General features: G+C 36.4%; 1 protein-coding gene across 6 annotated transcripts in view; it reads right to left on the bottom strand.

Annotated features, from left to right (window-relative positions):
* LOC121426430 (trichohyalin-like) overlaps positions 1 to 27,981 on the bottom strand; it is a 100,124-nt gene that overhangs the window by 32,634 nt on the left and 39,509 nt on the right. For 5 of the 6 annotated variants that reach the window (XM_041623060.1, XM_041622768.1, XM_041622849.1 and 2 more), the window contains exons 5-15: positions 26,200 to 26,254; positions 22,305 to 22,421; positions 18,380 to 18,910; positions 17,714 to 17,856; positions 11,001 to 11,187; positions 8,173 to 8,376; positions 3,726 to 4,058; positions 2,904 to 3,033; positions 2,194 to 2,352; positions 1,173 to 1,596; positions 762 to 861 (exon numbers count right to left, since the gene is read on the bottom strand). In XM_041623060.1, the coding sequence (XP_041478994.1) occupies positions 762 to 861; positions 1,173 to 1,596; positions 2,194 to 2,352; positions 2,904 to 3,033; positions 3,726 to 4,058; positions 8,173 to 8,376; positions 11,001 to 11,187; positions 17,714 to 17,856; positions 18,380 to 18,910; positions 22,305 to 22,421; positions 26,200 to 26,254 (2,383 nt within the window). The remainder of the gene's footprint in view (positions 1 to 761; positions 862 to 1,172; positions 1,597 to 2,193; positions 2,353 to 2,903; positions 3,034 to 3,725; positions 4,059 to 8,172; positions 8,377 to 11,000; positions 11,188 to 17,713; positions 17,857 to 18,379; positions 18,911 to 22,304; positions 22,422 to 26,199; positions 26,255 to 27,981) is intronic. The other variant, XM_041622991.1, reaches the window with a different exon arrangement.

Below are 27,981 nucleotides of genomic sequence, written 5' to 3'. Positions count from 1 at the left end.
ACACAGCTACATATCGTCTTAGTCTAAATATACTAATGCGAATTTGGAAGTACTTGTTCCTATCAAAATGATTTAATGCTTGGTGTTAGTGTCAGTGTTGGAAGGACTATTTGGATTGCCTTCCCTTACACCAAAACCTAATCAGAGATTAGAAAAATGTTCCAATTCTACTATTCATAGCTCAAAACCTAGAGAGATTCATCCCAGGACCAACTTTATTTCACATGTGCTGTGCTGATGTAAATATTGGTCAGTCACCAACACCATAAGGTTCAACACTGAACTAGAAATCACAAGGGTATTATATAATCTGTGGATAGTTTTGGTGGATAAGGGTAAAGAGTTGCAATTTATTGACATGTATCTTCTTGGAAAATTATATCCTGAGAATATCGTAAATACAGGCACATGAAAAAAAAACTTTACAATTTTTGAAAAAAAAAACTTTTACAATTTTTTTTTGCTCTCATGTTATTTGGATGTGCATGTATAGAACATTAAAAGAAAATATTATGAGTAAAAAATATGTAGTGTATATAATACATGCAATTACATGTATTTTCAACAACAAAAAAGATACCGATTTCATGCATACATGTGTGTGTACAGCATATGTGTGCTAAAGATCAATACAAGTAGAAGAAAAAGAAAACAATATTTTTTTAATCTATGGCAAATGAATTTTAAAATGAATAGAAGAGGCTATTTTTCTCAAGGATAGCAATCCAATTCTCAATCCCATCTCTCTCCCTATGATATACCTTGTTAGTATCAGACTCTGTCCACGAGCCTGAAGGGCTCATCATGGAATTTCCATTTGTATACGCCCTTTCTGTCCCACGCCGTGGGGTCTCATCCGAACTGTGGGATAAAAATAATGAGCAATAACATTTGTTCACCGATGTTGCAATATTTTTTTAAGTAAATGTAATGAAACCAATGGTACACAAAAGAGAAACCATAAAGATTAAGACCTGAGTTTGTTGACCTCAAATGGCCATTAACTTTGACTTCCAAACTTGTTATTTATTCATTTTGCAATGAAATAACAATACTAATATAGATGTTAACGATAAAAGTCATCAAAAGGACTTCAAATACTGTTATGCCCCAAATGAATTAAAGATGTTAAAGATGAGATTTAATAAAAAATGGAAGGACAATGGTCTTACCTAGTCTCTTCATCTCCTAAATCATCCAGGAGTTGCTTAGCTTTTGAGAGAACATTCCTTGATGATGAAACAGGAGCATTCTCCTCTTCCTGCAACCTCCTTGCTTCCTCCCGCTGTCTCTCCATCTCTTCCTCTTCCCTCCTCCTCTGTTCTTCCCTCCATCTTTCTTCTTCTTCTTTCCTCCTCTTCTCTTCCCTCTGCAGCTCTTCTTCACGTTGCCTCTCGTCTTCTCTTCGTCTCTCCTCTTCCCTCCGTCTCTCCTCCTTCCTTCGCCTTTCATCTTCTCTTCGCCTCTCTTCCTCCCTCCGTCTTTCCTCCTCTTCTCTCTCCTCCTCTTCTCTTCTCCTCCTCTCTTCTTCCCATCTCCTTTCTGCCACGCCTCGGTGGGTTGCTGATGGTGATCCTGAACTGAGTTGATTGGATTCTGTCAGTAAGTAAAGAGAAATGTAAACTTTTTTTAGCCTTAAGGATGCTTGAATTATTGCCTAAATAATCTAGGATTCAAGACTTTTATTCCTTTGAATAACTTTAATACGCAAAAACACTGTAACATCATTTAGTAAGAATAATTACCTTATCAACCCTGGAAAATTTCACAGCAGGGAAAAAAATTACCGAGGAGCTCTGGGCAAAATAATGCTCAAAGAACCGCGGAAAATAAATCTTAAAAAGAGCCTCAAAAATCCCTATTCACTGCAATGTTAAAGCTCATCCAATGTCGCAGATTCAGAGAGTAAGTAACCCCCAAAATTAGAAATGATTATTTTATCACAATCATCTTAAATTTATTTAATCACATTGGAGAATCATTGTGATTGGAAGATAGTCTGCAATAACAGGCTCAAATTTGACACTTTAACATATTACATGTCAGAGGAGACTAGGCTCCAAACTCTGTCTGTGAAGAGGCAGCCTCATTACACAAGTGAATCTAGTCTCCTACTTCAGACTCTGTATTACACACCATGTAAAAACCAAAGGTCTATGCCAGCAGACTAACTGGAAAGTACAGGTTTCTTACCACTATCATATCGCTTGACTTTGAGTATGAGATGGCCAGACAAGACGGCCTGGCTGATGCTATATTGTATGTCATCCTGATCAAACGTCTTTGTTCTCTCATTGTTAATGACAGTGATCTCGTCCCCTATCTTCAAGGCACTCATACCAGCCGTGCTCCCTGACAACAAAACGAAAGACAAAGAGAGAGGGAATCAGAATCTTGTGCTCATAACGGTGCAAGACAGTAATCTAATTTACGGGGCAGTGTCACCAGACGGGTGTATCATAAAGCTGTTCATATATTGCCAATGACTTTATGAACGACTAGAATTAAATACCTTCTTGAAGATATCACCACTTGTGTATGAAGTGCAATATTCACTTCACCCAAAGTAATATCCCACAACTGCAGAACATTTTAAGCACCATTTTCCAAACACAAAATGAAACAAATGGAACTTCAAGCAAGATTTAAATGGAATGTTCACTTTAGTTACAATATTCACCCCCCCCCCATATCCAACAATTGCAAAACATTAAGAACACATTTTCCTAATACAAAATGAAACAAATGGGACTTCAAGCAAGCTTTAACTAGAACATAGTTGCATTATTCAATTTACCCCCCCCCTCCACTGCAAAAGAAATCCCACAAATGCAGAAGAAAATTCTGAACACCATTTCCCCAAAACGAAGAGAAACATATGGGACTACAAGCAAGTTTTTTACCTGGATCAATGGCTTTGACGACGATGGGTTTTTTCTTGTCAATACCGCCTGTGACTGTAAATCCGAACCCTCCTTGTGCTCTTGGTCTCCTCTGCATATTGATAACATGCTCTACATAGCTATCCATCTCCTGTAATGGAATGGGATATTTTCAAAATAAAAAAATTGAAAAAAGCACATTCTCTACATTGGTCTTCATAATTATCATTCCCTGTAGTTTCAGATTAATACAAAGCTTGATATAACCAGGGGGCCATTTCATAAAGCTGTTCTTAAGTTAAGAGCGACTTTAAGAACGACTGGTGAACCCTTATACGCGCTATACAATCGCCATTTCAATACCATTTACCCCGGCCATTTACCAAAAGGATCACCAGTCGTTCTTAAAGTCGCTCTTAACTTACGAACAGCTTTATTAAACTCCCACCAGATTCATTAGATTCTTCACATGCATCTTGACTCCCATTTTATCGAGCATTTGTCTGATAGTCCAATATCTTGTATTCTAAACCCAAGTTAAATGCATGCCGACCTTATGTTTAAATGCATGCCACCCTTATGTTTAGTGTGCTATGCAAACCCTTCACTCAAGAAAAGTGGTCTGATTATGCAGCCTAAAGTACCTTGCTGTGTCTTTTTGTGTGAACGGAAGGTTCCCTTGAAAGAGCAAGTTGTATGTGTACTAGTCTCGGGTGAAGACCCACTTGTTTAACAAAATTTCAATCAGGTTCTGTACCTCCAGACTGCCCTGTTGCATTGCATTATTAGTCCCTTAGAAAAGATGCAAAACCATTAGTTGCCCCAATATTAATCAATGCTTACCTGTGCTGGCTGGGCTGGCAGGCGAGCGGAGGAAGAAGACGACGATACCTCCTCTTCGTCGCTATCCCCGCCCTTCTTCTTGAAGGCGTCCCCGCTGTTGAAGGCCGCGATCCTTCCCATAATGCCCATGCTCATACGCTTGGGTTTTGGTTTCCTGGCGTGGTCCTGACTCGCCTTGGCAGCCTCCGCCCGCTCCCGATCCCTCTCCCTGTCCCGCAGCAGCTTCTCGTGGAAGGAGTGGGCGGGGTAAGATTCTTCTGAGGGGGTGGTAGCTGTGGGAGATGCTGATGTGCGGTGGTCTTCGCCGTCTGGGAGATCAGCTCCTTCTTTTAGCTTTAAACAGAAAGAGAGATTTCCAATAATCTACTTAAAAAAACCTCATGAGTTGTCTTTTAACTTTAATAAAAGATGGCAAAATGTGCATGTACATACATAAAATGTATGATATTGATAAGGGTCATGTGTCACTGTCAAAATGAGACTCTATCCTTTACACCAGATAAACTCTTTGCCAATAAAATGACTAGATTATTTCTTTTATTGCCACAAAAAACATCAGGGTATTTATTTTTTTTCAATTTATTCCTCATTTCTACAGGAACATGTATGTGAGATACTCGGCACCTATGGGATGTAATTCCTCAATGCCAGCCTTCAAAGAAATTTCTAAAGTTTAATATGGACATTTTCACGGTAACTGAAATTACACAGCACAATTTTACACACTTTTCATTGTGTGTATGATTATCTCTAAAACAACAAATGATGGGAGTTTGCTTTTATTAAGAGATAATGTTATTTTAGAGATTCACAATGAAAAGTGTGCAAAATTGTGCCGTGTAACGTCAGTTACTGTGAAATGCCCATATGTTCAATGAAAGTTATTTAAATGTTAATTTAATAAATCTACACGATCATAGAGCCAAATATATATTTTTCAATTTCAAAGACAGAGACAGAATAAAGGAGAGAGAGAGAAAGTCAGCAAGAGATAGATCATGCTTTTACAGAAGTACAGTGTAGCTTGAAAAGTGATAATAAAAATGAATAATAAATACACTGCATATGAAAATTTCAGAGAGATATTAAGCCAAAGACCAGATAAAAGAGTGAGAAAACTTCTGTTTTACTTTACTATGGAAAGAAAAGGAAAATATATGCGAATATACAAACATTCATTGATAAAATCTAGAACATGAAGTGGCTAGTAAAATTAAAATTTGAATTCATTTATAAATATAATATTGTGCCACAAGAAAAAAGTAGTAAGAGGATAATTTTCATTAACATTGTAATATATACATGTATACACAAAGAATTTTCACAAAATTTGAATGAACAGCTACATATACATGAATATAGTAAAATGTACCTGCGGGCATAACATGATAGTTTGTGTGTAAGTATAAAATACACTGATATTCTCTTCAACTCAATTTTGTAAAAATTTATTGTGTAGGCCTATGTACATATATTTGAATGTTATATGTGACCAGGCACCCCAAAACTCAACAATAAGTCACCTAAAACAAACTGAGATTTTTATTGAATTTGAAAAAAGCACATCCTAAACAACACAAACCAGCACCATTACTTGTTTGAAAGCAGTTCTAAGAAACTTTGCGAGAGCTTCAGAATATTATAAGGAGAAAATGATGTTTGAAGTTTGGGGTTCACTGGAGAATGAGAAGTGCTAGACCGAAGTATCCCAAACGGATTGTAGTGGTGGTGGTAGACATTATGCCATGGTACATGAACGTGATTAGCTGGTGTGCATATCAGTATTTGCTCTGCATTAGAAACATTACGACGAATGATTGAGGAACCTGACATCTGCTCTTTGGAATAAAATTTTTGGATATGACACAACATAATTTGAGAAACTAGTAAGCTGAGCGAATTCTTAAAATTTTTTATTTTTATTCTGGCACTTTGTTTCTCCCATTGAAAGCGAGATTTAAAGAGAAATCAGCGAAGGTGAGGTAGCGCACCCTTTTCCCCATAGACGCTGTAGTTAAGCCTCAGGCGAACCACCACCATAATGAGTCCTACGGGAGTCTTCTTTCTCAAAACATTCCTTTCACAGAAACTCTTGTCAATCTTGTTTTTTATTCAACTTTAAAACTTTTTTCTTATTACAGCATGAAAAAGAACCACTAAAGCTACAAGTAATTTTCAAAGTCTTGCTTTTTGAAAAACATTTTTTTTTTACTATTTTGGCTATGACTCATTGTTTGGGGTGGCTGGTCATATTGTATCTCTGATGGTGACACGACATTTGCTCCTTGGACATTTCCTCCGGTCATAATATTTCAGAGGGCATAGGATTAGAGTTAGGATTGTGAGAGTTTTTGGTTCAGAATAATGTGAAGAGAGCTATCAGGGTTTACTTAGTTTTGGAGAATAGATTTTATGTTTGGCTCAATGCTCAGATTTTCCTTCGGAGCAAATGTCGCCGGAGCAAATGTCATGGACCCATCTTTGACAAACCCAGCAAGAACTGTTTGAATACTGTCACTTCTTTTTATACATGTATGCTCCAAAAATGTCTGAAATGTCATGTCCATCAACACTATGGAGTGCCCTTACATGTAGCCCGAGAGCACAGCCAATTATTCTTTCTAATATTAGTCGATTTTTTTCATGATTTGCAGCTGTGATTGTACATAACTCAAAAGAGCATCCTGTTATGTTAAAAGTGATCCCTTTCGCTCATATCTAGGGCCTGTAACACAAAGCTTAGCATTCATCGTAGAACATTTGTTAAAGATTGATTCCATTGACTACAATGTGCAATCAGTCGTGAAAATCAAGCGTACAATTAATCGCTAACCTTTGTGTTATGGGACTCAGATCAATACGAGCAGGTGTGCGATTGAACATTTATACGACGGTATGGAAATAAAGATTGCCCTTATTAAAGTGATGCCTTGTTGCCACAGCAACTGGTGACTCTATCTATCATGATGCATATACATGTATATTAAAGCAAAGAGGTGAAAATAGTCAAATTAATTCATATATCGAATTGTCATTGAAGCCATTTGGGTAATTGTCATTTCATTCACCGTTCAATCCAATCCCCTCCAATACATGAACATACACAGATTATCAAGAAAAGCACACAAATAGTAGGAAAATGAAAGAGAGCAGACTACATGTGAATGATAATAATAATAATATAGAGTATTTCTAAAGCGCCAATAGGGTATGGAAATATTAAAAAAGAGTGCCCTTATTATTAAAAGTGATACTGTGCAGGATAGGGAATCGACCCCCCCAAAAAAAAAAAAATTCGTTTGCTTCAATCGCGATCTCACTCACCAAGGTGGATAATGGGGGTGGTGTTAATTGCAACAAAAAAAATGCATAAAAAATAACAAAAAAGAGTGAAATCAAGAGCCAGTTGGAGAGCATCAGAGGCTTTTGTTTAAAATCAAATATTTGAGTTACAATGTTGTTGGTGTCCTTCCTTCAGATCATTTCCAGTTAAACTTGGGCATACATGTATTTTCTTCTGTTTGAATCATGGTCATAACTGCCACTCAAGTTGCGCCCCCCTCACCCCAACGTGCCATTCGAGACTAAGTGTGCAAAGCTCACATAGGAGTTGAATATGCTGGTTTCTGTTGTCATGTAGATGTAGGAGTGAGATTGCAAATGAAATAAACGGAACAGTTGCATTATATTAAGACTAGTTTACAGCACAGGAGTCTATTGGAGGAACGCTACTGTATAATTGGCCTACGTGTGCACTGTCCTTGGAAAACAGTCCCCATTTTTCCCCATTTCAAAAGTTTGTAAAGCCCAACGCACACTGTGCCATGCAATTGAAACAAGATCCAACACATCACAGGCAGGCGCAAACATTGCAACCTATTGCAACAGCTCTGCAATGCACTGCATCTCATGGTGCCTCTCTTCTTTTTACGCATGTTGTCTGCACTGCATGCATGCAGCAGCACCACAACAAATTAGTGTTGACATCATCCTTTAGGACAAATCTGATTGGCTGAAATTAGCAAAATCACAGAAAAATTGCTAGAGGATTGGACATGTCAAATGTCTCAGATTTTGTCTGCTATTCCTCTGAAACAAATTGCATCGCAGTAACAGCACATTGCAAGTTGGTGCACACTCTGTGAGTTTGTTGAAATCTGATCCCAGTGCAATCGCGTCGCATAGTGTGCACAAGGCTTAAGTCGCTAAGACTGTACATTAAATATACCAGTAATGTTTAATGTGCATATGTTGACACTATTAGAAAGATAATGAGATAGAGATACAACGTAGCTTAAATTCTTTCATCATGAAGTAGCAAAGGATGAGCAAGATGAGCAGAGTGAATGCTAGATGAGGACACCGCAAACCCCGATTTACAGAGAGCAATTAAAGCTTGATAAGCAAGTGTGCGGGAAAGGTTAGTTCAGTAACAAAATGTACTAACAGACTGGCTGCGTCGGTACGGCTGGAAGGCACCTGCACTGGGTCGATACTTGGGCTTAGGGGCAACGGAAGGGGGTGGTTTAGAGCTGGTGGGTACAGTACTGGAAGCTGTGATGGGGTAGGGTTTGTGGGGCGCCGAGGAGGCGGGAAGGGTTGCCCTCTTGCCCCGGATAGGCAGGGTACTGGCCCGTTCCTGCTGGTGGGGCTATGAAATAGAAGCATGGTGGAGGGGAAGGGGTAAACAAAACAAAACCAAACAAAGCATGCATAAACAATACAGAAAATTATTGAAAATACATATTAAAAATGAATTAATACATCAGTCCAACTAAATTCAATCCTTTTTTTAACCCTACAGATTTAATTTTTTCAAAATTAATCCTCTTTTGCTCCTAAAATTGGCAAAAATATCCTTAATTCTTTCTTTTCAAACTTTGAACAAATCATGGATACATGTATAACACAGCTCGAAATTATTGATAAAAGAATTCAGTTATTGAAAAGGTACCAATTTGCATTTTTAAACAGTGATTTGCTTTTTTATATCACTGTGCCAATTTAGAGTGTACAATGATAAATAGCTCACAAGATAACATTTTCTATTGAGGAATGGCACCACATACTTTACTGGGAATGTAACTTTAAAATTTTTCTTTGAAATTTTTTTTTTTCTCTTTCTAAGCATATTCCGTTTTAACTGCTACATGTACCATATTCCATTTGTCATCGCTATTACTCATAATCTGGGAAACTGCAAAAGTGTCTCCGATAAAACAATTGTGCAATATCTTTCCTCCGGATATTCAGAAGCAAGGAATGGTATGATTAAGTTATAATACCAACATATCAGGAACTAAATGATGTTATCATTAATATCAACTAAATGGTTACATGAATAATACATTTATGAATTCTACCCCAAATGTGTAAACAGCAATGGCTTGTGTTAAACAGGATGATAGTAAATCATAAAGCAAAGCAAACTCTGGGCCCAATATCAAAGCTTAGTGATTGATCACATGGCTAATTTATATGATTGATGACAATGATAATTGAGTATAATCAATGTAGAAATCATCAACATGATCAATTGCAAAGCTTCATGTTACTGGACCCAGATTTATAAATGTATTAAAATAAGGGTACTGGAGCAATATTTGCTGGAGTTGCCTTTAACTTTATAAAGACATCCTGCAACGTATCACAAAAGTAATTACGGTACATGAACAAGTGGAATGCCTCTGGCAGTCTTGCCTGCATTGTCCAATTTACAGGGGAATCCAGCCTTGGCCATAAAATGTTGTGTTGGGAAGGAGAAAATAAATTAAACAGAATGGTGAAAGTTTGAAAGAAATCAGACAAGCAATTAGAAAGTTATGGCTGCTTAAATATTGAGATCACTAATACTATGTAGATTTCAAATTGGCAACTGTGTAGGTAAATTATGACAAGGGGCAAGGACAACTTTCCCATAGGCCATGTACTTTATTATCAGGGATTTGTGGTTTTCTCCTAAGTACCCATTCCCCTGGGGCAATAACCTAAATATAACCCAGGTAGTATATTGGTTTATGTCCTCATGAAAGAAAAATATAATTTGAAATATAACTTTTGGGGAAAATGACATTTTAGCCATAATATGCATTGGAGTACATGGAAGAGTAGTCCTTGCCTTACATCACTATGACATCACATATGCGACCAATTTGAAGTCTCCATGGGTAAAGTGATTACCAATATTTACAACTTTTAAAAATTCATAACTTTCTTGTTGTTTGTCCAATATTGTTCAAACTTTCACCTATCAACTTGTCTGATTTTTCTTTTCCTTATAAAAACAAGTTTTTATTTGGGTTGGATTCCCCTTTAATATGGCAGCAGTGCTGACTTTGAAAACAACTAAGATACAAAAACACCATTGATATAATAAAATACTACATTCATGACCCTAAATAACCTTTGACCTTGATCATGTGACCTGAAACTCAGGCAAAATGATCAGTGACACTTACGGTAATTACCCTTACACATAAGTTCAAGTTTGATGCCATCAAGCCATATACTTTCAAAATGCGATAACGTTTCACAAAATTTACCTTGGTTAAGATTACAATGGGATAAGTTCATTGACCCTCTATGACCTTTGACCTGAATCATGTGATCTGAAACTCGTAAAAAGAGGTTCATTGGTACATGATTACCGTTATGTCTAACTTTTGTGGATAAGATCCATCAAATTTCTAAGTTATGATAAAATTTCAAAAACTTAACCTCTGGTAAGATTTCAATGTTAATACTAAGAACAACAGAGTTCACTGACTCTCAATGGGGACATCGGGGTAATTTTGCCAAATTGGGAAGAACAGAATTAAAACTCTATTTTTCTCTATTCACTACTTCTATTTTCACATTTTTAACAGGATGGAGTGATATTAGATTTATTAGCATTTCATTTTGAGGTTTTCCAGTCTGAATATGGATGAGGATAATGTTTCAGATTTACACTAGATCTTGGCAAAAACATACATACTTTAATGGAAAAGATTTCCTCCTCACTGATCATTCCCAATCAGTATGAATTCCCTATATCCTTTTTGTTTAACTTCTTCCATGATTTAGATTTCAAATCAGTAAACAGGAGTCCAGTCTAATTGATTTTCATAAACAGCCAAGTCATACCAAAAACTTACAACAATGGGACATTTTGCCTTCTTGCTAGGCACTCACTCTTTAGATTGGAGAGGGGTAATATCATATTATGTTATGCAGGTCTGCTAGTAGAGCAGTTTCCTAACTGAAGTGGATACAGGAAATATTATTTATAATTACCTCCTGAACGGGCTCCAGGTGGGACTGCTGCTCCTGCTGAGTCTCCACCTGGATCTGTGGCTCCTCCTGCTCCTCCTCTGAGTCTGATGAAGGGATGAGATCCACCGATGTGAGGATGGCATGGATCTCATCCTTCTCCAGCTCCTTCTTCATTGATTTCTTGGCAAGGATATTCTCTCTTCTTTGTCTGTTGAGAAGAAAAGAAAGAATTTTATGTTTATATATTCAATTATTTATTTCTTCATTTAGTTATTTATTCATTCATTTCTTTCTTTATTTATTTTACATATTCATTTCTTTCTTCATTTATTTATGACATTTATTGATTTGATTTATTTATTTATTGATAGATGTTGGCACTCGCGCATATTACGCGTAAGGCACTCAAACATAAGGCACTCGGGCACTCACACTTAACCCTAAATAGACTGGGCTATTTCGACGCCTAAGAAGACGGGGGGGGGGCTGATTCAGCCCCCCCTTATGATCTCGGCTGTCGATCGCGCGATCGCGATGAAAATTGGCACACGCGTTACCCATGGCTTATCTACAAAATTATAACATCAAATTCTGCAAAAAATCTCATATCTCATTAATTATGCTAATTTATGCGTAAAATCATAAGTTTGCTCTAATTAATAAAAAATGCCCCTGAAATGCTAATTTTTGTTTCACATACTCTAGATAGGCATTTGATCAAATTGATTTTAAAAAAAAATCAAAATCACATTTATTTTCTTATGTATTCTATTGTTTTCTAAATTTCTTATGTATTTCTTTGTTTTTCGACTTTTTGTTTTTTATTGTTTTTTCAATGGAAATTGTCTGGGACTTTATTTTGACCACAAAAGATATAAAAATAATTGATTTTGAGTAGTAAAAGGAAAAATAATGACACATTTATGAATTTTGGCTAAGAACACTATTTGCATTGGATTTGTACACAAATTCACGTTTTTGAGTAATTTTGGGTCTGCATGCACTTACGAAATGTTGCGTAATTTTGGAACCGTGTACCTGGGGGTCACAATTTTGGTCTCAAAAGTTGCGCGAGACTTGAAAGTAAAAAGTCAGCGAGCCACGCGGTCAAAAAATTTTGCGCGGCGGATTTATCGCGAAAAATGACGAGGGGGGGGCTGAATCAGCCCCCCCCCAGTCTTTTAGGGTTAACTCTCTGTCTAATGCCCCTAACAAATAAAGAAGCTGATGAGGATAAAAAATACATGAATAATAGCATAAGAATGGGGGGAAAAAAGAAAAAATTAGAATGATCCCTGATTCAAAAGCAACAAAACATTCAATTTTCCTCCAGTACAGTAGTTGAAAATAGATTCAATAATGAAAGTATCAAAATAAAAAGTGAATGGGGTCTAATCCAAGCTTAATTGCATGTTTAAAGAAAATCTATCTTGTATCTTCATACAAAATGTAAAATTTAACATCAAGTAGCCCAGTTTCTTCTCATGCCTCTTCCATTGTAAAGGAAATGCCACAATACAAGGAGAAAGATATTACAAGAAGAGATTTCATCTCTTGTGACAACGGAATGGACAATAGATAGTTAGAATTAGATTTAGGTTGTAGATTGTAGATTAGAGAGGATTTGTATTCTACTGTAATTCCTCTCAAAGAAGAAAGAATTCAAAGAATCTCTGAAGACTCATTAAACATTGATGAGGTTGAAAGAGATCTGAAATAAGTAGTCCTGCTTTTAAAGACAGTTTGTGACCCATATTTTCTCTATTTTTTCAAACAGAGACTAATTCAGATATCATTTGAAGATGCTGAAGAAATCAAAATATGAGCAGCCTTTGAATATATTAAAACAAATTGCTCAAAATATTCCAATGTGCTACCAAGAAAGTTAAATACGGGATATTTATAATGCAAGGCTCCACACTAACTTTTTTTCTTGGTGGCCCAAACAATCTACCAAAATCATCAATTTCACATTTTTGGTGGCCCTAAAACAATAGAAAACATTACAATTTATCAAAACTTTGGTAGCCCAACCGGGCCACCAAGTGTTGGCTTTTACAAAATTTTGGTGGCCCGACTCTCATTTTTGGTTGCCCCGGGCCACTGCTAATGTCGAGCCCTGTATAATGCGTTTTTCCCACATGGCCCAAAACGCTCACAATTTCAGTTTAACTAATTTATACAAACAAAATATCAGAATGACACATTAAATGAAGGCAGTTGCCTAGAACAATTTTTTTATTGGAACTTCTTAAATGACTCAGAGGGAGTTTGTTCCATTCCACTGAGGATGCAATGGCGAATTATCTCTGGTCTGTTTTTGTTTTTAGTTGGATATGTTGGGTCTTCAGAGGATCTAGTTCTTCCACCAGGGACATAAACAGACAAGTATTTTGGGGGCTAGGTTTATATAGAACAATTTGTATATAAAAAGAAGTAACTTGAAAATAATCCGTTGTCTAATAAGGAGCCAGTGTAATTTAATACTGTAATTTACACAGAGACAGATACAATACATTATTTGTAGTATACAAATGACAACTTCATTGAGCTTCTCTAATAATTTGACAGGTTTTTTTATTTTATTTTTATTTTTACTCATCACGGTTATTACTGATTGCATAGAACAAGCAATACAGTACGTACATTCAATATCCATCCTACATGTACATGTACATAAAACATGTACAAACACACAAAGCTAATAGGCATTCACATTCAGAGTGATATCCACTGTCCTGTCTGAATAGGTATTTAAAATCTCCTTTTCTTTTTTTTACCCTCACTAATTCCATTTTAGCTGATGTTATTTATAAATCTACCCTTTTTTTCCACTGACATTGAAATTCTTCGAATCACATGTGAAAATCCCCCCCCCCCCCCCCCTCTGTACCCCATTCTAGGGCCCCACTGATATGGGTCATTAGTCTACTTTATTGGGCAGCACAAGGTCTTTCTAATGCATGGTTAATAGACAATGACAAGAAAAACCTGTGCATGAGAGTCTCCTATCTAAAAAAATCCAAAACACTGTCTTCCATATGTCAAATCTAAAACTAAATGCAATGTTTTCTACAAATGTAGGACATATTTACTGAAGTGTCACATCTGTTCATTGCCAAAGAGGAGGCTATTAAAAAGTTGTAAACATTCATTTAATAGGAAATGTAAAACTTCCATTGCAGTACAAAGCAATTATAGGCCTACATGCATACATGTACTGAACTATTGGAAAACTGCAGTTGAGTACATCTATACATGTACATGTACAGTGTATGCCAATTATTGCCATGATGCCATAAACCTCTTCTATCATCTCCCAAAGAAAAAATGTGGGTCATTCGTGTAGGCCTACATGTATGCATGTCAATCCATAAATATGAAATTTATCCCCCAAAGTCCAAAATAAAACTCCAGTAAATCAGCATAAATTCCTTTTATATCTACACTGTAATACACTACACACATAAATTAAACATGTTTGCCAGATAGTTAATGTACATTCTTTCACTTCACTTCAGACTAATATTATGACGTCATGACCTTTGCATCCTCTTCAAGAACATATTTAACCAATTAGACGACTATTCCATCAACTATCAACATCTCAAGTGTTTATATTAACAGTCCAAAAAGTCAATATCGTAACTCCTGTATTATCAACTGGCCTATAACTTTATACTACAGGTGTCTTGCTAGGTCCATATTCTGAACTCAGGTTATGTTTCAGTGGATACTTTAAATTTTATTTGATTATTGAAGATATTTTGGTAGGCATCATAAATGCATCTATTTTGGTTCTTTTTTCATATTAAACCCCTTCTGAAGCATGAAATGAGATGACAAATTTTGTTTTTATTTTCTATTAGTGATCTGGTCCTAATTATTCGGTTAAGTGTTCAAAGGTCCCTTTATATGACAATTTTGTAGGGGCAGACTCCTTTTATTAGAAATTACCAACTGTGTAAATTTTAATTTCCTGAAAGCCCCCTCCCCCCTTCCCCAATAAGGTAACATTTAATCATATCCTATGCACATGACTTTACTGTATGCAGAGAATGGCAATTAATGAACTAGGATGGCTAATGATCATGCTTTTGACAGATGACTTACTTTACATGGGTGTAGCAGAACAACTGTCTCCAAAATAACCACATATGTTCACCACAAAGAAAACAAGCATGACGCTTAATAACAAATTAGGATACAACATTTTAATGGTAGAGTGTACATGTATATCTAAACTATTAATACACATACTTCTTGGGCCCATCTTACAAAGACTTGCGATTGATCCAATGGAAAGCCTGCAAAGTCGACATATAAAATGCATGTTTGCTAAAAAAAAAATTCTAGACATGAATGTCATAAATTCATTGATTTCTTGACAGTTCGGTGTGTTCTCCATTTTGCACATTTCCTGTAGAAAAATTACGACATTAATGGATTTCCACAGAGTTACAATTGATCCAATCGTAACTCTTGGTAAGACAGGGCCCTGGATTTTCCTACTCATTTTTCAAATTAGATAATATCCTGCTTCTAAATATCTTGGTGCAAATACATGAAAAAGGTCATCAACACCAAGGAAAACTATTTGTACAGACTGTCTTTTAAAAACCACTGTAAATTGGACAATATCTGGAAATACATGTATGCAGGTACACTACATACATTGTAAAGGGTCTGTCTCATATTTGACATAAAAGGTCAAATCCACAGCAATCAAAAGTTGATTGGAATTTAAAAAAGAGAAAATTCAAAACAAGAATAACACTGAAAATGTTATCACATTTGGATGTAAAATAAGAAATGACATTTCAAAGTTATTGGTTCTTTTCACAGAACATTTTAACTGCACGTGTACATGTACTGTATGTACAACTAAGAGAGAGTAGTTGATTCACTGTTTAGTATTTATTTGCTTGAATAATGCAATATTTTCTTTTTCATTTCAGATTTGACAATTTGGAAACTCTACATCAAATTGTTACATGTAGGTTTTTATAAACAATGTTAATTCCTTATGTTAAAAGAAATATTGTTCCCACATCATAATGAGAAAAATCTCATATACATGTAGGCCTAATAAAATAAAGAATTTTGTTGTGTGGGTGATGTCATTGAATCCCTCTCTCTTGCTGACCATAATTGCATCTGGTCTGTGAATATTTAGACCAAAAAGTTAGACCAAAAAAGTTGGTCATGGCGGACAAGATAAGATCACTTTGGAAAAAGAAATACAAGAACAAGGTACACCTGTACATCAGTTCATGTCAAAAGAGAGAAAAAAAATCAATGGTTATAAAATCGCAATATTTTTCCAACTATCCAAAAATTCACTCGCCCTACAGGGCAAGTGCTTCTAAAAAGTTACATTATGTAGCACCCTGCCTACATGTAAATGTATCTCATATTAAAGTAAACAAGTCTCGGTTGATAAGTGTCAAAACTCTTGTAGGAATTAAATATGGCCAAGGACGGTAATCTACAGTACATCAGCGAGGGTGGGCAATGTATCGGCCTAATCTCCCAATTACTCATCCACCCTTCCCAGACTGTCACATGAACTTTTTCAGAGTCTCCTGTATCTTATGATAATACCACCAAGTGTTGGCGCAGACACCACAGGGGCTTAAGGTGTAGCCTTTTTAAAGACCAAGATCAGTATTATCACTTTATGTAACCTCTAATGTGTCCAATGAATTGCAACTCTATGGGACTATCCTTTGGTACCAATTGGTAATAATATAAGTTAATAACCTGGGCACTATTGACACCAATCAATGCATAAAATTTAGAATACTGTATATATTTTCAGTTAGTTTGATTGATCTGGAAATTGATCTGGATCATGTAAAGCTATTATTTTGACGAGACCTAAAATCATGCTCATATTTTCCACAAAACGTTTGAAAAATATTTGTACAATCAATGCTTCCTTTATAATCAAATGTAAGCCTACATGCCTATGAATAGGGACCTGTATGAACACAGGTTGTCTGAGAAATCAAAGTACAAGTAGGAGAACAACACTTTTATTATGGGCATTCCACCTGCACACATACTGTACCTGCATGTACAGGTGCACTTTTGTATGACTTTCAGATAACATTTGTAATTAGCAAATTATTGCCACATAAGAATGAATCAATACACAATTCAGTACAGAGTTACTGACCAGTGTGAAATGAGTCTTGCCATACAGTGCACATGCATCATCATCTTAAAATGGCATCCTTTTGAATTGTCATATCCATTTTATGTTTTCAACAGCACTACGTACGTGTAGAAATGAGTTTCAGTGAGCATAGCTTTAGTGCACGAAAACAAGAAAAGTTGATGGTACGGTACCATCTTCATTTCAACTTGCCCTGGAAAAAATCAATCCATCAACAAGGCTGCCATTTTGAAAACAAATCATGCAATATCCTTGCTCGGTTCCAGGAAGTTTGACAATTATCCCCAAATACTGAAAGGTCTCTACTTCTTCTTGAGGGGGAGTCTTTTCTGCTATTCTCAGGCAATACAGAATCATCTACCAAATTTATAAATACAAGAGACCATATTTCAAACTAAAAAAAACCCAAAGAAAATCCTGATTAACTTCACTGTTAAGAGCTTAAATCCAATGTTGCAGATTGAGGCAATTAGTAGAGAAAAGTAGGCCCCAAGAATTTTTTTTTGGGGGGTGGGGGCTTTGTTATAGACTATATGAATATACATGTACTCACTTTTCTTCCACAATTTCTCTGAATGTCTTGGGTTTCTTTTTGTCTTTGTTGTGCTCCATTGTGTCGACTTCCTCTCTGAAGGCTTTTCTCTCCAAGACAGTAGACGTCACTTCATTCCTTTTCATTTTCCAGGACTTGAAGCTCTGCAATAAGCAATGTTTTAATAGGTTCATATTTTTGTATTGTTAATCCAATCTATTAAAGTTCGAGATGAAATCCCGGCAGCCTGCGGCTCAAAGACGGAATTCTTCAGACGTCAATACACTGTGACCATATCGCATAAGAAAACAAAAACATTTCCATATTCAGCTAAAATATATTGACTATTTTTTGTCATATTTCTGTTTGCCATTACAAAAATGCAGGAGAAGGGATGGGTATACTGTACTTAATGTGAATTTATTTTGAGAGTACAGAAAGGACATGTACCCTTTGAAGTATCGGGCCTAGAATTATGGATGGCCCACCAAGATCATTTTGGGATCCAGGATCCTGAAAAAGAAAAGTGAAATTTTTGTTGGGACGGCTCCAGGACAGGATTGACGGAATTTTTTTAGAAAACAACATAATTTTATATATTCACTTAGAAATTATCAAAGCAGTCTACTTCTCGGATAGTCTAAAGAATCCATTTTTTGTCCTTTCAGGAAACATTTCTTAGCTTACCGATCTCCACATGCCGGAATCTTCTTCATCATCATCTAAATCCTCAAACGTTGCACTATTGTGGTTCGAGTCCAAGGCATTTTGCCTCATGATCAAAGTATTGCTCGTCTCTGGCAAACTAAGGCTTCGGGAATGGGGCTTGGCCGATGCGGCCGGCCCCGCCTTCTTTCCTAGCTTGCGCTCCATTCTGCGTAATCGGACTGCACTGGGCTGCCTCAACACGACCTCATCAACGTCATTAGAAGACGATGTCCTCTCTCCGTTTGGGACGACTGCCTCGTCTCTAGCACCACGGATCGTTCCTGGATTCTCCCACCCGTTACTTGGGGCCGATTCTGTTTCTATCCCTCGAAGTGGTTTCACAGGTGCTTCTGTATCCTCAACCTCGAGTGCCTTGAGTGCCCTCTTCCACGCTGGCTCCTTGTACTCGATCTTCTCGGGCAGATCAATGTAACTGTTGGTATTGTCCTCTTCGAAGACGCTGTCTGATTGGCTCTCTTCCTGATCCCTGATGTCAGGTTTGGGTTCTTCCTGTAAAGGGAGAAACAACAGGATTACCAGAGGATGTACTCAAATACTGCCTCTCATGCACCGGTTTCCTTCCTCTATGATCTGTCTTTGACAGACGAGCTCCTGAAAGTGCTCTCAGCAGGTGAGCGTTACAATGAATAGGAAACGAAGGTTCCTCATTTGAACTTGAAGTCACTCAATGTAACAAGTCAATTGCTGGAATGAACAAGGTCAGAGCCCTCTATAAAGATGAACTACATTTGCACACTGTGTAAATATAGGGACACTGATATTCCATTTACTGGTGATTAAATCATTAAACCATAGTGGAGTCGCATTTATGTTGTGCACATTTTCTTTGACAAAACATAATTTTTCATAAAGATTTAAAGGTTAATTTCAGAAACAATGAAATACTGTCAACTGTCGCCTTTTTTAAAACAGAAAAAACATTGTCTGGTTTCATCCTTATACAGTGTACATTGTAAAATAGATCTATAGGTGTCATTAAAATAACTCAGTCTCCAAGAAAATGGCAAATAGTTTTTTAAAGAATGATACAAAACAGACGTTTATCAAAACTGAAAAGATTTCCATTCAAAGAGGATTAAAGGAATGGAGCATGGGTCTGACCCTCAAAGCAATCTGCAGATAAACCACTCAATACATGCAGAATGACAGTTGTGTGCAGAAAAAAACTACTACTGAACATACATAAAGTGTGATAGCAAAGAGTAGTAACACTGTTTACATGTACCTTGCCAGAGAAATGAGGAGAACTTGAGGTGAAACACTTTAGCACTTTGCACAATTTGCGAAATTTAATGATTCAAATGCAGCTGAGAATAAAGTATCCACAAGTTTCTATTTCACAAGCAGTGACACTCTACTGGGGAAAAGAGAACTTTATATCTAGCACTATCCTCACTCATACATAATTTTGTGATATAATTATCCAAAGTGGCCGATAACCAAATATCCTCAACGGATCTCTTTACGAGTCATTACACTTCACTGGGGAAATGCACCCTTTGCATTAAATTTGTAAACAATGACCCTATCACAGCTTAGAATAATACCCTTTTTACACAGGATTTTCTTAGCCCCGGACTATCGCTAACCCCGTACTATCCTTAACCCCGTACTATTTTTTTCCCTTTTCACACACGAAACACGCTAACTCCAGACTAGTGTTTTTTTTTTTATTATTCGTATACAAGTACTCCACTCGTACCTTTTTACACACACTAAAATTTCCTTAACCCCATACTATACATGTAGGTGGGGCTAAATTGCAATTTAGCCCCACCTATAGTACGGGGTTAAGCTTAGCCCACTTTCATTTTACACTAGCGATCTTAACCCCGTACTATCGCTCTTAGCACCGCAATTGCTGGGATAACCCTGCTTTTTTGCAGGGCCAAATAATCCCGTACTAAAGGTGGGGTTAGCCCACTTTGCAAAAATGCTGTGTAAAAAGAAAGTGGGCTAAGCTTAACCCCGTACTATAGGTGGGGCTAAATGGCAATTTAGCCCCACCTATAGTACGGGGTTAAGGAAATTTTAGCCTGTGTAAAAGGGGTATAAAACATCCACAAGTGTCTCTTTCAGGGGTTCTACAATGTACATGTATTTTCACTATATAAAGTGAAATAAGTATCCCTATCACAGCCGAGAAAATATGTATTCCATAGTGTCTCCTTTATGAATAGTGACAGTTCAACATGATAATCTCCTTCACAAGAGAAACTTATTCCTGGGTGGAACAATAAATTTCTGAAATAAAGACAGCTGAGAATAATAAGTGTCTCTTTCACAAACACTCAAAACTTGGAGTCCTAACGCACTTCTGAAGTGAAGTGGGGGAAACTAGAGGTGTAGCACTTTCCACACTTTTTTGGCCATGACTAACAAGAGCCCTACTCTGGATAGAAGCGATGAAATCCGACAGCCTGACAGCTTTATAGATTGGGAGGATCTCAGTAACTTGACCTTGATGATTTACTGTGCAATCTCTTTTTCTGTCACAGATACCCGACTTCAAATCGAATCGAAGCACCAGGATGTGATATTCCAGGGATATGGATGACCTGGGCATAAGAACTATTCAAAATCTAGAACAGTATGCAGAGAACAGACCACGTACATTTACATGTTAAAGTACTTGTACACACAATAATCGCCCCGTCTTACCAAGGAGATATCCTTGGTCTTACAAAGAGTTACGATTAATCTGATCAATCTCACGATCATGCAACCTTCAGGATTAATTATGACATTTAAGATGTATTGTAAATTTGGCATGAAGTATGACAACAGGCCTACATGTATATCAGTTTATGGTCCAATATAATGGTTCTTTAATATAATAGCTGCATTTACTTTTTCTGAATTATTTTTCTGTTTGCTCATTTTCCCTATCCCTCTATTTTTTCTTAATCTACTTCTTCAAGTAATTCATGCAACCTTAAGGATCAATTATGAATTCCACGTATGATATAATTGGCCTGAACTTAATCCAATCTCGACTAAACAAAACAATAGGCCTTCATGTACATGTACTTCAGTTTGTGGTACAATAGTCATTAGCTGCATTTATTTTTTCTGTTAATTTTCTCTTTGCTCTGTCTATGGTGCTCTTTTAAAAAACACATTTTTATGTACATTCAGGAAAAATATATCAATGCAACTGCTGCTTCTATAAATCTAGAGCATACAGGAGACTTGAAACTTCCAAAGCACCTGCGATAGGGCATTAATACAAGAAAATATAAAAGATGCACTTTACAAATGTACTCTATTCAGCATTTCCACAAAGCCCTACATATACACTCAACAATACAGGTTAATCCCCTTTTCAACTAGGCCTACATGTAGGCCTACATGTACATGTATACAATCTACTTTTAGAGGGATTTATTTTCATAACAAACCCAAATGTACAAAATAAGGAAAAGCCTGTCAATACTGATTCAACATATCGTATCAAGCAAAAACTGTTTACAGCCCCAAAACAATTGTTGCATTGGAAATAAGCCAGATTGTAAGCCAAATTTATACGATATAAATTATTTTTATCAGTATGCATCAGTATGACACATGCATTTAAGCCCTATTTATGAACATAATACTTTTCTAATTGACTTGAGTCATCAGGATATTTTCAGCAGTTGTTTTTTTTTTAGAATGAAATGATGAGAGCTGCATATATGTACATGCAGGTACCAACTTTGAATGAATAAAATCCAAAAACATTTGATGCTACACTGTACTTAAAACTGAACTGATTGTAGTTTAAGAAGAGGGGGGGGGGGGCGTTGAACATCTTGTGTTGGGATTTACACTGTATGTGGTGGAATTGTTCTCCATTTTTATATATTAACTGCAACAACGTGCGAATGAAAGGAAAACTTACTCTTGGAGAATATATTCCAAATATGACAGATTCGAAGGCGTATGTGTCAAGCTTGGGGCCTGAGTATGACGGGAGCTGAAGGGCAGCTTCTGATATCCAGTAGATGGTAGTCACAATCTGTAAACAAAAATAGATAAAGGTGAAATTTGGTAAAGCTTGAAGCTAATTGCTTGTACTTTTAATAATACAGCAAACAACATTTTCTTGAGAAAGTCTTTAACGTGAAGGTTAACTGTCATAACACAAAGGTTTAACTGTCATGCATTAACTCTACATATATACATTGTAGTTGCATTAATCTAGTTTTTGTGAAATTGTGAAATCTAAGCTGAAAAATGACCACTCTGAAGGTCACCAACACAGGTGGAACAGTGCATTTTCCTGCTTATGGATAAAGCCCCAACATCTAGTTGGAATGGTCAATTTTGTCAATTTTCAGTCAAATGGTCAATATTGTCAATTTTCAGTATTTTCATATTTTCTACAGGAAGGATGGGGGGGTCGGGTGTCCGCACACTTTATCTTTTTGAAGCCTTCTTTTTTGTCTGTGGATTACACTAAAAATACGAATTTATTGCTTGTAATCATTATCTATTTTGTTCTTTATAATATTTCCTAACATTTTGTACTAAAAATTTATGAAACTTCGCATGTAAATTTCTCCAAATGACATTCTAAAATTGCTTGTCTGGACACACAACCCGTCCGGAGACACAACAACTGGGTAAACTTGATAAATACATGTACATGTACTGTACAAAGACCTTGGTGCTACATGAATGTATACGTTGTTTGAACTTATTTATCAGTTTGTTACCACAATAAAGGAAACAAATACACTAAACATGAAGGTTTGTTTGTTTGTTTATTTTCCGATTATTAAAAAACACAAAACACACACACATATATATAAAACATAAATAAATAACATAAATGGCATCAACAGAAATAAACAAGATGAATTGCAAATATGTTGAGATGAAATAAATGAAATAATCGAAACGATTGCCCATTTCAGAGTTATTGACATAAATTACGCTGTTCTTCCATGGGGTCCATAAAAATATCAAAATAGTTTACATTGCAATACAATGGAAATTTGATATTGAAAAAGTAAAAAAAAAGTGGGAAAGAAAGAAAAAAATATATAACATATACATGTTATCCTGTTGAACATAGTTTGATTCAGGTACATCTAACATCTTTAAGTATCCAGTAGTTACACATTTATAGTAATAAGGTTGTCCACTCTTTACAGGTAATCTAGAACATTCTCAAATCTCAATCCTCACTTTCCAAAATACAGATCAATGAATGGTGGTTATAAACGGTAACAAAACATGACTTGTCCTTTTCCAGTTGTTATTATCAGCGAATCTAACCCCTTTTATCTGGACAATGTGTACATTCATTCATCCATGATTCATCTCAACACTCAAAGACCTATCTATTGCAGTGACATGCTGGAGCACTTTAATTACTGGTACTGTAACTTCTTCAGGCCTGCCTGGCTTTCTTCCTACATGTAAAGTGCTCTATTTTTCAGACAAACAAAAAACCAACAAGAGTATTTGTATTCTTGCAAGGTAATGTCAAAACCTGATCTACATGTACTCAGATTAAACAAATACCAGCCCCCCCCCCCCCATCTTACAAAGAGTTACGATTGTATCCAATTAATCGTACCTCTATGGAAATCAATCAGTGTCATACAAAACTTGCATAATGTCTTTGTGACAGGGAGGGCCCTTGTATTTTTACCAATGTGATAGCAAATTACTTGTGAAATTCCCAAAAGTAAATACAGCTATATAGTAGTCACTTCTCAAAATTAGAGAACTTCAGGGACTTATCAAAGGGACTCACTCAAGGGTATTCTTGCAATGTGAAAGCAAAGGCGTTTGGGTTCCTCGCTACATGTACAGTAACTTACCGAGCTGGTGATTCAAGATCGCACGTTCTGTCAACTATTCAGACCATATTGCGCATAACTTTTTAATAGATTTTGTTCAGCAAGGGTCTGATTTGGGTAGGTACATGTTTGAACTACATTACTGAGTATTTCCACACCTGAACAAGTTCTCCTAAAATATTTACAGGCATTCTGGTGATCAAGACAGTCTGAATATGCCACACTCGCCAAGGATTTTGAGCGCTGAACAAGTTCTTGAGAAGTTTACAAGCATTCTTGTGATAAAAATGGTCCGAATAAGACACCATTCTCATTGAGTTGGTCCGAATCAGACACAGATCTCATTGTACATGTATGTAGGCCTACTTTCTAAAACTATACTGGAAACCGATTCAGGAAACCAGTTTGGAAGATTGCTTTGCTAGTGTTCCCATTTGATCAGCCGAAAGTGGATTTCAAAACCACTTCGCGCAGAGTGGTCTTGTTGCTATGGGAACGCACTCAGTGGGGTGACATGTTTCGAGCGAAATTTGAAACCGCAACGTAGACATTCTACCAGTGTGCAAAGATCACTCCCCAAAGAACAGTTGTGTCCTCACAAAGCGATCTTCAAAACATCACTGCGATGACGTTTCCTGAACCGGTTGGGAAGATCGCTTTCATGACAGATGCGACCATTCTCATTAGACGTTAAACTACATGTAGTTTCTACTATAAAACTAGTTTCCAGTAAAACTAGTTTAAGAACAGTAGCGAGAACAGTGTCTATGTCACCGTCACAAAGTATTTTGAGGCCTGAACAAGTTGCACATACATACAGGTCTGAAAGCATCTACTGAACTTGCTTTTTCTCAGCAAGGAGCTCCTTGTCTCAGGTAATTGTCAATTCTGTGGTTTACTGAAGCCATGTTACGTTCTCTATTTTGCCTCCATGGTTAGAGCAGCATCCTTCACAATTGACCACCACATTGTCTATTTGTCTGTGAAATCTGTGACACATGAAGGCTACATGTATTTCCTTTATCAGGAGAGTGCTTTATGTTGTCCAGATAAATGTTTTCCTTGTCTGCACAGGACCAGGGAATTGTTAATTCCCTGTTCCACTAATATGCTCCTTGTTCAGACTAGGATTTGAAATAAGCTTTAAACTATTAAAAATACATGTGTACAGTGTATATTGGCCTAGTTAATGTACAGGACCATTAAGACTGAACTAAAAAATATACATGTAGGCCTACAGGGTGTATGCTCAAATCTATTAAATAGAAAAACCTACATTGAACACTTTCCCATGGAACCTGTTCAGACTTTATTGTAAACAAAGTCAATTTTTAGACAAAGGTGAATATACAGTGTACTATGTACATGTAGGCCTATGTACAGTAAAATACCTGTCCAGACTATTAGTAAAATACACATGGATACGCAAATTTATTTTTAGCAAAGCCTACATACATGTAGTAATTTTGATCAGGGATAGCAGTTGAACAGAGAGGGTAGAAAGATCAGAGTCCTTGAAAATATACATGTAACCTTCCTGCAGAAATGGTACAAAATGGGCTTTTCTTCTTCCTTTGTTAAATTCTTTTCTATGGCCTCATAATTATTACTCAGGGTCAAAAGTTAAGGCTCGCCTCTAAAATGTGACATTACCATGTACATGTACACACAATCAATGTCTATTGAAAGATATGTTCACACGAGAATTCTACATATGATCTAGACTAATCATACATGTACTGTACATGTATGTAGCTACATGTAGGCCACACAACTGACAGCAGTGGTCAATCAACATAGTACATGTAGGCCTAGATTATTCAAGATCAACATAGTACAAGTAGGGACCAGCATACTATGTATACATGTAGAATTGGAAAGCCAATTCTGGAAAAACAAAACATGTGTATTTTAATTGAAATCAAAAGAAAATAGGGCCTACCAGTACAGTAATGTAACACATTGTAATAAAGCAAAACTTACACTTTTAAGCTTTTCCCTGTCTGTTTTTGCAGATGTTGTTGAAGATGGAGCCCAGCTGTAGATAGAAAAAAAAATTAACAGAAGATGTTCAAATTGTTTAGGCCTGTAATGAAGTGTATTCAGGTTGTGACACAGTAACTATCATATGATTGTACATAATGTACATACAATGTAGGCCTATTTGGTTTAATCAAACAGGTATATGGCCCTATACAATATGCCTACATGTTTGCAAAATACATATACATGGCATACATTAGCTCCCTGTACATTACATACACATTGTACATGTGTGTCAATATCAGAATCAAGAACAAATTGACAAACCAATACCCCTCAGCTGTCAATTATTTGGAATAAAAACATGATTGTACTGCCTACATATTACAAATAACAAGTCATTTAATTGGAATTGCCAACTCAAGTCTAACTCAAGTTTATTCAAGGTGTGTCGCTTGATATGATCCATACCAACCTCCGATTCGATCCCCGCCTACAGACAGTATTTAACACTTCTTACTCATAATCAAGCAATTCATCATATCCAGTATTAATTCACACCCACCACAAATATCACCCCAATAGCCATATCTAAAGCTTGTCTACAGGGACCATTCATTATGAATCATAATTCGCACACCAGCATCGCGCGCCCTATGGACAAAATATCACAACACAGGCACAAGGAAAATAGATTAGCTCCTTTTCCTCATTGAATTCCAATCACGCGTGGTAATGATATCAAAAGTCTGCTGTCTATTCTTATGGCTGCTGGAACGCTAGGTCCTGAAAATTAATACAGGACGATGACAGCTACATGTACAATGCATGGAATTCAATAGTAATTGGCATGTGTAGGGGAATGGGGTAATGACTGATGATTTCATTCAAAGCAAAAAATGTATTTGTATTTGGCGATTGGCAAATTTGAGAAACAAATAGACCTACGGTTTGTAATTAAAATACATTTACCTGTAATTTTAGAGACCTACATTTTTTTTACCATTCCACATCTGAACTTGACCAATATAAAATTGACCCATTTTCACAGTGTTCACAGAGGCCAGAATCAATGAAATGTTATTTTTCTAATTCACCTGATTGTGACTCAAACATTGAATGTCCTTAATGATATCAGAATATTGTGTATTATTACTTGGTCCTTTACAGTCCTGAAAGTTCTGTTATCCCAACTGATAACGGTCTGGATTCTAGACCAGTTAAAAACTCGATCATAGATTCAAATTGTGATTTTTGAAGGAGCCTATACACATGTATGTAAGTTGATAAAGTTGAATGAGTCTACATGTATGCATTTAAATACATGTAAAACAAATAATGCACAGCTGATCTGATGAAAACAAAACGAGTGACAGATGGTACAATATTCCCACAAATATACATGTAGGTCTTCATATGTATGAAGTATATCCTTAATCAGGATTTAACAACTTTAAAATTTGAGATATTTCATAAGAATTGGAGTATTTCATCAAATCAATACTGTTCCAAAAATAACAATGACACACGCTGCACCTTACTGACCCTGAAATCTGAGAGCATAAGTCTTCGGTTCCACAACATGGCCAATCATAAAGAGTCTCTGGAGGATTCTCATGACCAGCAGAAATTCTTTCACTTTTTGAGAGTACATTAAATAAACTTGAATTGCCAGTGACCTTCACGCTCTGCGGCATTGAACTAACGGAAGAGGGCAACAGCTCAGCCATTAACATTCCATGTTCAATGTCGCCCAGCATGTTTACAAGAATCACAGTGTGC

Source organism: Lytechinus variegatus, chromosome 1 (genome assembly GCF_018143015.1).
Source record: "Lytechinus variegatus isolate NC3 chromosome 1, Lvar_3.0, whole genome shotgun sequence".
Classification (NCBI taxonomy): domain Eukaryota; kingdom Metazoa; phylum Echinodermata; class Echinoidea; order Temnopleuroida; family Toxopneustidae; genus Lytechinus; species Lytechinus variegatus.
This window is presented reverse-complemented; position numbering and strand designations above follow the sequence as displayed.